Genomic DNA, 12,604 nt, shown 5'->3' with positions numbered 1-12,604 from the left:
CTGACTTCCCGACTTGTGTATGACCTGGCCTGATCTCTGGACTCTGCCTCTTGTTTTCCATCTCTGATACCATGCTCGCTGACCAGTTTTGACTCTGGCTCGTACTCCGATTACATCTTACGTCTCACATTTTTGACACTACGTTCCCAGTAGGTTCTGACTTCGGCTTTTCTGACCACTCTTTCATTACCTGTCACACCTGTGCTGCTGCTCTGTGTTACTACTCTGTGTGTGACCTCTCTTCCTTCACCAGAACCCCCTGGTGAAAATTGCACTATACTGCACTGCAGCAGCACATTACAGACAGCACATTGGAATAGTAGAGATGAGTTGACTCGCAGGTTTCTCAAAGCAGCATTGTTGAGGGTGCAGACAGCATATAGAACAGCAGAGCTGAGTTGGTAGTAGAGGTGGATGTTAAATAGTGCTCATGAGCAGCTGAGTAAAATAATAATGTTCCTGGCTGTACCACATCCATGTGTGAAGTGTGGCTAGCTCCCTAGAAATCACAGCATTGTAGTAGCTTGCGCTACTACCGGAACACACAGGCTGCTCACAACCACCTGAGCCAGTCTTAAAAGACCTTAGATGAAGACATTAGAGTTGCATTGTAGGTATATGGTGATAGAGGGATGCTGATCCAACAGGAATGGGGGGTGACCCACTTCTTGGCGCCGGACAGACACGAGACAGAGACAAGAGTTATATTCAACAGGTTCCGCTTTTATTGGCCGCCTTTCTGACGACCAGCACAATTCTTGACAGGAATTTTTCACTGCTCTCTTGCTCGCAGGCCCAAGTATCTTAACTTCTTAGTTTGTCACCGTTGTGGTGTCCTTCGTGGCTCTTCCCACCGTGGCTGCCCTAGGCACATCCACCACGGCGTTTCACCCTTCAAAGTACACCGAACACTTGGTACTCACAGACTGTCTCTGTCCGCGACCACTGTCCTTTTGGGTCACCCCCGTGACCGTTTCCACTGTCAGTTACTCTCTGTAGGTTTTTTCCACCTTCCTCCCTACAGCAGGTCCTCCTCTCTAGTGAGCTCTCTTGGCTGACTGGACTTTCCAGAACCTTCCCTGACCTCTTATACTCCCAGTCCCAGTAGCCCCGCCCACTATCACCTGACAATTACCTTTGACCAATGGCAGTTACCTTGACCCACGGCAGTTACACAATCACCCTCTCCTATACTCCCCACTGCCCTCTAATGGTCAAACTGCCACATGACACTCTTTTCACTATCTCTCTGTCTCTTACTACAGACAGACCTGTCCATCAGCTCAACCACCCCACAGCATGTCAGTTTACCATAGTAACCAGGTGTGGATCCAGTATAGTCAGATAGCCTGGTCAAAACCAAAAGTGCCGTAAGGGTACAAAATTCAGGCAGGAGAAACATCAATAAACAAGCTGAGGTCAAAACAGGAAAACACAATACTAACCAGGAGAAGAAAATACTGAGCTTAACCAGTGATGTATAAAGCTTTACTTTGCAGTTTCCAGCAGTAAGCTGGAAGCTTTAGTATGATGTGGTGCTTTCCTATTGGCTGAAGCAAGGAGCTAATAACATTAGCAGGACAGAACACACACCCATACTGTCAGACTAGACAGCACTGCAGGTTCCAGCCACCTTACTAACCATAGTGGCTGAACAGAGCCTGCGCTGTCCAGAGCCTCTGAATTCAAACTCTGTTCTATCACCAGTGCCACCCACAGAGTAAATATGGTGGCACCTGGTGAAAAAAGAAGACATCGCAGGAGCAGGTTCTGGTGGAGATATGACAGTACGCCCCTTTAACAAGGGGCCTTAGGACCAAGTTTATTTGGATACAGAAGACGAAAGTTCCACATCAAGTTTTTTTCAGGCTGCTATTTGTAGGCTTGGGGGGCCAAAATCCATGGCCCCTTACCAACCTGAGAATACTAGCCACCAGCTGTCTGGTTCCACAAAGCTGGTTGTCAAAAATGGGGGGACCCCACGCTGTTTTTTTTTTAAATTACTTATTCTTGATAACCAGCCTTGCTGAAGCTGACAGCTGAGGGTTATAGCCCCCAGCTGTGAGTTTTGTCTGGCTGGTTATCAAAAATACAGGGGAACCCATGCCATTTTTAAAAAAAAATATTTATTTACAACGCAGGCGCCGGCTGATGAATACCCCCATCAGCAGCTCCTGCTATCACTGTTTTTAGCAGCAGCATACGTCGGCTGATGGGAGCAGTAGTCTCATCAGCTGACATCAGTGACTGGAGGTAAACTTTATACCTCCGATCACAGCTGCATGCTCATGCTGTAATTTGACAGCGTGGGAACTGCGGGTGTCTGACCGGCGGTGATGATTTTATCGCCAATCAGAAGCACTGTTTGCCGCGCTGTCATGCACACAACAGCATGGCAAACACTGGATGTTCTGCCCCCCCATTCAAGTGAGTGGTGTCCGGGTTCAAGTTTAGGTCTGGATACTGTTCTGATACCTGAACCCAAACTTTTTGTAACTGTTCGGCCGAACCTGCCGGACATCCAGGTGTCCGTTAATTTCTAGCCATAACCCTTCCAATGACCCACATTTTGTAATTGTCCTTAAACCCTACAAGAGTCCAAGATTCTCTACAGCTAATATTCCAAATTGCCTTTAACTACCACAGTAGGAAAAAGATTTCTGTCTGGGTGAATTGAGGGAAAGATATGACTTAAGGAGGTATTTGGAAAACACAGTGGGAATCTTAAAAATGGAGGAGGTTTGATGCAGAAAGCTGCAGGGTTAATAACTTCAATTATTTTTTAAGGACCAAAAATTCTGGAACCCAGTTTGGCAGAAGGTACCTTAAGCTTAATATTTTTTGTTGAAAACCATACCTTGTCCCCAACTAAAAAAAAATGGGGCTATGATTATATAGCTAGGTTTGTGTGTGCTATGTAATCTAAGTGCAGCATAATATAGGGCAAGAGAACCTGATTAAAGCAAGGTATTCCTAGACTGCTTGGTGTAGTTGTTATAGAATCCCTGTTTTATCTGTTGCAGATGAGGCAGTGGTTATAATGCTGATCTATGTATGACCTTACCCACACCACTGATTTATTGATTTATTTACTCATTTATATAGCGCCTTAAATTCCACAGTGCTTTACAAACAACATTGGCACTGTCCCCACTGGGGCTCCCAATCTAGATTCCCTATCAGTATGTCTTTGGAATGTGGGAGGAAACCGGAGAACTTGGAGGAACCCCATGCAAACACGGGGAGAACATGCAAACTTCTTGCAGATGTTGTCCTTGGTGGGATTTGTACCCAGGACCTCAGCGCTGCAAGGCTGCAGTGCTAAAAACTGAGCCACTGTGCTGCCTGATTGGCACCTTCATGTGCACAGTGTACATTAATAGCAAACTGTTAATCACTGATGGAGTTACACGGATTAGTTGCACATGAGACCTAGTCATGCAGTGACAATTCCCTTCTGATAAAACACTGATTATATTGAAACTACAACGGACAAACACATCCGTTTCTTATGTCAGTATGCGGTCCATTTTTAAGGTCTGCAAATACGGACACACACACACCCATTGTATTCAATGGTGGTGCACACGTCAGGTTTTTCGCACGGACCGTGAGTCCATGTAAAAAAAACCCGCAGACATGTCAGTTTTTTGTGCAGCACGGACAAAATGTACGTGCTCATGGATGACATCCGTGTGTCATCAGCGTGATACGTACCGGCCCCTGGTAAGAAGTCTTACAGTTCCCGCTGTTCCCAGGCGCCGTCCAGCTGCTGAAAGAAGCTCTCACCATTGACTCTTGCTAGCTCTGATATCAGCGTGTCTAGGCAACAATGATGGGAGTTGTATTCAGCAGTTGTGTCACTCTTGTGTATAATAAAAAATTAAATTTAAAAAAATAGCGTGAGCTCCCGTGCAATTTTCATAACCAGCAGAGGGAAAGCTGACGGCTGGGGGCTGGTGTTAATAATCCAGGACATGGGACAATATCCCATATGGTTAACAAGCTATTAATAAAAGCTCACTGCTCTTTGCTTTATCTTTCCTGGTGTATTTATGGAGGACCCCAGAAAAGAGATATTTTATTTAATTCTTTATTTTACAAAGAAGTTACACAGCTACTGCTGAATACAACTCCCATCATTGTTGCCTGAGTGGGAGACCATGAGAGCTGCTTTCAGCAGTCGGCGCCTGGGAACAGCGCGAACTGTACTGCTTTTACCAGGCGCCAGTACCTGTCACACGGACACAGACGGCACACGGATGTAACACACGGACAGCAAACACAGATAAATGAATGTCACAGATATGGACCACGGATCTCACCAGTACTGTTTTTTCCTGTACAGAAATCACCAGGACGTGTGAAAGATTCCTAATAAGTGACACATCCCTGTAATAAGGCTCTCTAGCTCTATATTATGCTCTCAGGTTATATAGCAAAAATCTCCTGAAAGATACTCTTTAATTCATTTTGTCCTCAATTTGCAGGAATACAAAGGTTCTGTAATGATGTGAAGGCCATGCTGGGATTTACTCCTGGGTTATATTGGAGAGTTTGCTGGGTGGCAATCAGTCCCGCATTTCTTGCAGTAAGTATATGTCTTTTAAATTACACTGCCGTAATTACATTTCAGTGCAAAGTCAAGGCAGACACCTGGAGGTTACATTTGGTCTTAGAACAATGAGCTTACAAAACCACCACCAATTAAATTAAAAGTGATGGAGCAAAAGGAAGTAGACCTAGGCACGCTTGTTACATTGTTGTGAGCCTATCACTAGGGGAAAGCAAACAGGTTTCGTTGACAGAAACCTTTATCAACTAAACCTGTTAAGGTACTGTCACACTTAGTGATGTAACAGCGATCCCGACCAGCGATATGACGCGGTCAGGATCGCTGGTACATCGCTTAGTGGTCGCTATGATCTGCCACACAGGCAGATCTCACCAGCGACATCACATGGGTCGGGGGTCGTTACTTACCTGTCAGACGAGGCGATCCTGACGTCCTCCCGCCCGCGTCCACGCTCGTCGCTTGTCACCGCAGGAAGCCCAGCAGGAAGCTGACGACTAGAAACGGTCCAGGACGTTCTTGCGCGATCAGCGATGGACAGCGGGGGAGCGGTCAGAGGTAAGTATCAGACATAGCGATATCGCTAGCAATATCGCTATAACGTCACAAAAAACAGTGACGTTATAGCGATATTGCTAGCGATATCGCTTAGTGTGACAGGCCCTTTATGCTTTATTGCAGTCTATACAGGGCCTTTTTTAACATTAGACTCAGGTAGACAAACAAGCTGATCCTTGCAGAATATAGTAAAAAAAAAAAAGTGTTAAAAGGGAAACAAAATACTCTGTTATATTAATAGATACAAGTCTGAGTTTACCAAGGAACTGATTGGCTATGTGTGCCAGGAACTCATCTTTAAAGAGTAACCGTTGTTTTAATATTTATTTCATAAATCAAGAGTACACATGAAAATAATCAACTTTGTAAAGTATCTTTTCACAGAAATTTGCTTCTTTCACCTCCTTGAATGCTTTTTCACTCTCAATTCATGAGTATAATTCACTGAAGACAGATTTTACCAGTGAATTGAGAAATTTGACAGTGAGTGATGAGTCTAGGAGGAGAAAACAAGAGTATTTCTTTGTTAAAATATATTAAATATATTACAAAGTTTCTTGCTTTCACCCGGACTAATGATTTATGAAAAAAAAAATTAAAACAACAGTTACTCTTTAACACCTTACTGACATATAAATCATATGTAGTCTCCCTATCTTTGTTGCAGGCTCAGAAGCTCACCCAGCATTTTTACTCACAGATGATTGCTGTATTATTCAGCCACCATTTGCCTCTTACAGTCGCGAATGTTACCCATTAAATACCTTTATCCATCTCTGACAACAGCATTTACAGCACATGCCCAGGAGCACGCTGTTTTAACTGCCCATTGCAACCCATGTGATATCATTGCGGGGTGCCATTGGGCTGCCATAATGGCCGGGGGCCTGCCAAAGACCCCCGTTCCTGGCATGATGGTACTCCTATGAAAGCCAGATCATGGCTGGCATTCATAGAAGACCATGCATGACTTTAGCAATATACAGCAATACTATGGGACTGCAAAATATAGTGAAAAGTAAAAACAAGTTTTTAAAAATATAAAAAAATAAAAAATATATAAATTCAAATTGCTGCTTTCTCCTCCATTAAAATAATTTTTTTTTTATAAATTACACATATATGGCATCTCCATGTCCCTAAAAGTCTGATGTATTAAAATATAAAATTAATTAACCTAATCTGTAAACACTATAGAGAGGAGAAAAATCAAAAATTGCTTTTTCAGCAACTACAGAGTTGCAAAAAAGGCAATTAGAAGCGATCAAAAGATCATATCTACCCCAAAATAGTATAAATAATAATTTCAGCTCAAGGAGTAAAAAACAAGCCTTCACACAGCTAAATCATCCAAAAATTAAAACCGTTATAGGTCTCGAAAAATGCCGACACAAGTAAAAAGTTTTCTAGACGAATTCCTTTCCTGAATATTTTTCACCACTTAAATAAAAAAAAAATTATGTTTGGTGTTAGCATAATAATACCTGAAAAATCATATTGTCAGATCATGTTTTTACTTTATAATTTATGCTTTAAAAACAGAGCCCAAGAAATAATTGCGGAACTACTTATTTTTCGCAATTTTGCTGCATTTGGAATTTTTTTTCCTGCTTTCCAGTACATCCCATGATAACTTGAATGATATAATTCAAAAGTACAACTTGTCCCATACAAATCAAACCCTCATACAGCCGTATCAATGGAAAAATAAAAAAAAATGATGGCATCTTGGGAGAGGGGGAACAAAAATGAAAAGTGCAAAAATGAAAAATTGTACAGTCAGAAAGGGGTTAGTTGTCCTGTATATCATTGAATAATAGTATGCCAGTATTTAATTACACATCACGCACATAGGTGTACAATATGTACAACTGTAATATATTGTTTGACCACAAAATATCCAGTTCTCTAGGCTACATATTTATTTTATGTACAATACTGCCTCCCACAGGAAATACTTAGGGTGCTTTCACACTGAGTTTTGGCACCTGTTGGATGGTCTAGTCAGGGCTTACATCAGAATTCCCCGCAAAACTGCATTTGGGTGCATGCTCCGATGGGGCCATAGACTATAATGGTGCCAACAGAGCAAACGTGCCCTCTGCCTTCTTAATTTTCGAGCGTATACGCCTACTGTATAAAGACACTCAGACACAGTCTACTAGGTCTGAGTGTCTGCCTCCAGTAGGTGTACACTCCCGAAAATGATGCACGTCAGAGTGTACATTCGCTCTAGCGGCATCATTATACTCTATGGCCCCATCGGCGCATACTCCTGAATCCTGTTTTTCTGGAGGTTCGGTTGTAAGCCCCGACGGGACCAACGAACAGGTGCCAAAACACAGTGTGAAAGCACCATTGTAGACAGATCACTATGTGAATTCTCATATCAGCTGCCTATCTGTTTAGTTTATCATAGTAAGCTCATTTATGGATCAACCTCCTCTGATGCTGTTTGACTACAAATATCCAGAATGGACCATTTGGGTTGGATACCTAATTGGAGCATCATCCTTTATCTGGATTCCAATATACATGGTGTACAAACTAGTATGGACTCCAGGATCCCTCAAACAGGTAAAGCGTGTGCAATAGAAAATGCTTTCTAAATTAAACTGTTATATTTTCTTCATTAAACTGAATTCTCATGGGATCCAAAACAGCACTGTATACTTTATATAGGTCCATGAATATACTGTAAATCACAATATAGATAATGGAACAAAGCAAAAAAATGAGAGGTATTTAAATCTAACTTTTAATAAGTGTCATTTAGCTACAAAAACGTTACAAATAAAATAGTGATTAGTCTACTAATCCAACTGAATATCCGATAAATTTCTATCTATAGATGACCCAATTGGACACACCCCAATTGATCTAATATAAATAAATTAAAAACACTACTATGTATGCGGTTGTCAGGTATCTAAGTCAGGGTAGTCACATACTGTACAGTTAAATAGCGACAGTGGTCAATACTATATATTAATATACCCCAATTTCAATGTATCTGCCACATACAAATTCAACAAGAAAAGAATGATACCCAACAGTAATTCAGGTGTGTTAGCACCACGCCGGCTTCCCGGCGTGTCAGTCCACTTCCCGCGCTGCAGTTGGCCCCTATCCCATTCATGCTCCGCATGCTCCCAGCAGCAGTTCCAGCTGGGCCTCTGGCCATGTTCTAAGGGTGCGCACGCTCCCGTCCTCTTAAAGTGCCAGTGCATGCACTTGCTATTTCCTCCCCAGCCAATGATTTTGAGGCATTATGTATATATTGCTTCCTTTCCACTGGGGAGGTGCCGGAGCAACCTTCCTGTTAGTCTATGTTGTGTGAGGTTGCATATCAGGGCAGATCCTGCCTGCTTTACTCTAAGTATTAATCCTGCCTGCTGTACTCTAAGTACAAATCCTGTCTGTTGTACTTCAAGTGCAAGCCCTGCCTGCTGTACTTAAAGTACAAATCTTGCTTGCTGCACTCTGAAGCAAATCCTGCTTGCTGCTTGCTGCACTCGGAAGCCAATTCTGCCTGCTGCACTCTGAAGCAAATCCTGCTAGCTGTCTCTGACACAAACTCTGTGTGCTGCACACTGATACAAGCTCCGCATGCTGCTCCATCCAGCTTGCTCTTCGGGTCCAGCGGCTGCGTGACTGTTGGTCTGCCCTGGAGTGGTACCTGGCGTTCAATGGGAGCCAAGTCTAACCTCACCATCAGAGGCTTTAGTGAATAGTCAGGTGAACGCTAAGTCACGCCCCTCCAGGCTCTCCGCGGTTCATGGCACAGTGGTTCCACAAACATGACAAGGTGTCACTAGATGCCATTGTGAAACACAAAGTAATCCCTCTATTGAAAAAGACTGGGTATATAAGAATAAATAAAACAATCTCACCCATTTGGTTGATCTGATTGTCGGGATATATGAATTCCAGTCACCTTGGAGGCATTCAGAGGAACTTAAAGGCCCTAAAAATCCCTCAAACCAGGTACTGTCTCTCCCTAGGATCCCACTAAACTCCCGCCATTAGAAGGGCAGTTCACAGCTGTCCCTGTAAAAATTGGCGGCCGCCTGGGAGAAACCTCGGACCACCATGTCAGGCGGCCCAACAGCGCCCAGGGCAAATGCCCAGCCTGACACCCCTAGATAAACCCTTGTTATAATCTGATACACTAAAACAATCAAATTCCCATTATTAATCGATGTTGGTTAATAATATTATTTATTATGCTATTCTTATGTAGCACCATTATATTCTGCAGTGCTATACATATACTGTATGCTATCCCCAAAGGGGCCCACAATCTAAATTCCCTATCCGTATGTCTGGGAGGAAACCCACACAAGCTCCTTGCAGATGTCATCATCTTCAGTTTTTAACTCAGTACCCCAACGCTGCAAAGCGTGTTAACCACTGAGCCACTCTCCTGCTCAAATAATATGCTATCAGCAATATGAAGTAATCACTTAGAAAAGGGATTAAATATAAATAAAATAATTTGGTTTTCTGTATTTTGTTGCCTGATCCTGATTGATCTCTTATTTTTTTTCATTTATCTTTAGAGGCTGGCTATTTGTATTCGACCTGAAAATGTTGGGAAGGATCAGCCATCTGATTCCTTGTGTATGGCAATGGCACCCTAGTTACACATCTCTAGCCAAATGGTTTTGCAGACTAACCTGACATGTGGCAGGGAATTAGCCAATGGTGCTTTAAAACAGTCTTCACTCCTCTTGGAGGGTTTTGCCAAGTCAGAAGCTACTGCTATTGGTACAACTGGAGAAATGTACACAGTCTTGTTTTTTTTTCTATGATAACAGTTAAATTATGGCGCAGAATTTGTCACTAAGATGTATTTATTAAAAACATGTGTCTAGTCTCTGTCTGCTAGCAATACAGAGGGTAATAAAGGAGTTGTCCACAACTAAGGGTATGTGCACACGTAGTTTTTAGGTTGTGCGGATTTTGTTGAAAAATCCACAGGTAAATCTGCAGGACAAAAGTCCTGCGGTTTATCTGCGGATTAGCCTACGGTTTTGCCCTGCGGTTTCACACCTCATAATGGATAAGGTGTGAAACCGCAGCGGAATCCGCACAAAGAATTGACATGCTGTAGATTGTAACCCGCAGCAAATCCGTGCGGAAAAATCCGCAGCATGTGCACAGCGTTTTTCAGTTTACCATTGAAATCAATGGTACTGTACAACACAGCAGAAACTGCTGCGGACCCACAGGGCCAAAACCGCTGCGGATCCGCAGCAGAATCCGCACCGTGTGCACATAGCCTCAGACAACCCCTTCTCATACCCACACTTGGCCCCGATAAAATAAAAAAGCATATGCTGACGTCAAGTGCCGGCACCGCTCCAGCAGTGTCGGCACTCGTGGCCGGAGCTCTTGTGCGATGCCTGGCACCCAATCAGTACTGGATACCCAACTTCAGACAGTGACAGCAGCACTAGTTGGGTGCAAGGCGCCATGTGTCATACAACTGCACGAGAGCCCCGGTAACGCGAGTGCCGACACCACTGAAACGGTGCAGGCAAGGGAGGTAAGTATAGGCTTTTTTATTGTATAGGGGTCAAGCGCAGTGAATGAGAAGGGGTTGTCCTAGTAGTGGACGACCCCTTTAATATGAGGCATAATATCTAAATGTCTGTCCCAAACTCCTCTAAAACATACTGTATATTATCATTGCTAATTAATTCTCAAAAACTAATTCTACTAATATGGGAATGTGCCATAACCTAAATGCCAAGGTTGTAGATTTAGATGATTCTTTAGCAATGTATAAATAAAATAAAAGTATGCGAACCAATGATAGAAGCTGGAATCATTTGGGCTCTTCCTCACTATTTGCCTTCTTGCCTCCTCCTTGACCGATGAGAAGATAAAATAACTCAAATTATAGAATATAGTTGTCAATATGTACATAGAATAGATAATTACTTCTAAGCATATATTTATGATCTACAGTATTTTGAAAAGCACTGTACATGACAAGAGGAACCTTGAAGGAACTTTACTTGCTTTACAGAATTACTTGTGTCTTCAGTATGTTCTAAATTTACACACTTGGTCAAAATTGTTGACAGAAAAACCCACAATGATGACAGAAATAACTTGAATCTGACAAAAGTAATAATAAACCAAAAATCTATGAAAATGAACAAATGAAAGTCAGACATTGCTTTTCAACCATGGTTCCACAGAATTTAAAGAAAAAATGAAATTCGTGAAATAGGCCTGGACAGAAATGATGGTAGCCTTAACTTAATATTTTGTTGCACAACCTTTTGAGGGAATCATTGCAATCAAACGATTCCTGTAACTGTTAATGAGACTTCTGCACCTCTCAACAGATATTTTGGCCAACTCCTCAAGAGCAAACTGCTTCAGTTGTCTCGTGTTTGAAGGTTGCCTTTTCCAGACCCCATGTTTCAGCTGTTTCCAAAGATGCTCAATAGGACTTAGATCAGGGCTCATAGAAGGCCACTCAGAATAACCCAATGTTTTCCTCTTAGCCATTCTTGGGTGTTTTTAGATGTGTGTTTTGGGTCATTGTCCTGTTGCAAGACCCATGACCTGCAACTGAGACCAAGCTTTCTGACACTGGACAGCACATTTCTATCTAATCCCTTGATAGTCTTGAGATTTCATTGTACCCTGCACAGATTCTAGACACCCTGTGCCAGATGCAGCAAAGCAGCCCCAGAACATAACAGAGCCTCCTCCATGTTTCACAGTAGGGACAGTGTTCTTTTCTTGATATGCTTCATTCTTCCATCTGTGAACATAGAGCTTGATGTGCCTTGCCAAAAAAGTTCAATTTTTGTCTCATCTGTCCATAGGACATTCTCCCAGAAGCTTTGTGGCTTGTAAACATGTAGTTTGGGCAAATTCCAATCTGGCTTTTTGATAATTTTTTTTCAACAATGCAGTCCTCCTTGGTCATCTCCCATGAAGTACACTTCACCTAGGATTTCACTGATTGAGCGCCTTTGCCGGCTGCCGCAGTGTTTTCTTTGACTGCTCTCCCTGAGGTCAGTGATTGTTTCGTGATGTTGGTCTACTAGGCATTGCTCCCATCTAGCCAGAATCCTACTCCACACTGATGAGGGGCAACACCCCGAAACAGCTGTCTGTGGATGGATACCTGGCCTTGGTGTTTCCCTTGTCATTTCTGTAAACTCGTAAAGAGCTGGATATTGACTTAAAGGGCCACTTAATATGGTGGTAATGGTGGTTTCTGAAAGGAGCCACTCCTTGGCTGGGTCCCTCCCTGGAGGAAGATCTGGCTAGTCCCGTTTGAGACTCTTAAATGAGGCTCCACGGACTTTATTTGCATGAAGTACACTTTGGCTCATACAACGACGGATGGTGCAATCTGACACTGATGTTCCTTGAGCTTTGAAGTTCACCTTTAATCTGTTTAGAAGTTTTTCTGGGCTTTTGTTACCATTCGTGTTATCC

At 42.8% G+C, this 12,604-nt stretch overlaps 1 protein-coding gene across 1 annotated transcript in view; it reads left to right on the top strand.

Annotated features, from left to right (window-relative positions):
• LOC141096185 (sodium-dependent serotonin transporter-like) overlaps positions 1–11,228 on the top strand; it is a 188,615-nt gene extending 177,387 nt beyond the window's left edge. The window contains exons 11-13 of the mRNA XM_073582648.1: positions 4,491–4,591; positions 7,541–7,708; positions 9,694–11,228. Coding sequence (XP_073438749.1) covers positions 4,491–4,591; positions 7,541–7,708; positions 9,694–9,774 — 350 coding nt within the window. The 3' untranslated portion in view covers positions 9,775–11,228. The remainder of the gene's footprint in view (positions 1–4,490; positions 4,592–7,540; positions 7,709–9,693) is intronic.
• Positions 11,229–12,604: the final 1,376 nt, after the last annotated feature.

Source organism: Dendrobates tinctorius, unplaced genomic scaffold (genome assembly GCF_039654945.1).
Source record: "Dendrobates tinctorius isolate UK_male_01 unplaced genomic scaffold, ASM3965494v1 ptg000073l, whole genome shotgun sequence".
Lineage (NCBI taxonomy): Eukaryota > Metazoa > Chordata > Amphibia > Anura > Dendrobatidae > Dendrobates > Dendrobates tinctorius.
Note: the sequence above shows the minus strand (reverse complement) of the source record. Positions and strands in the feature narration are given on the sequence as shown.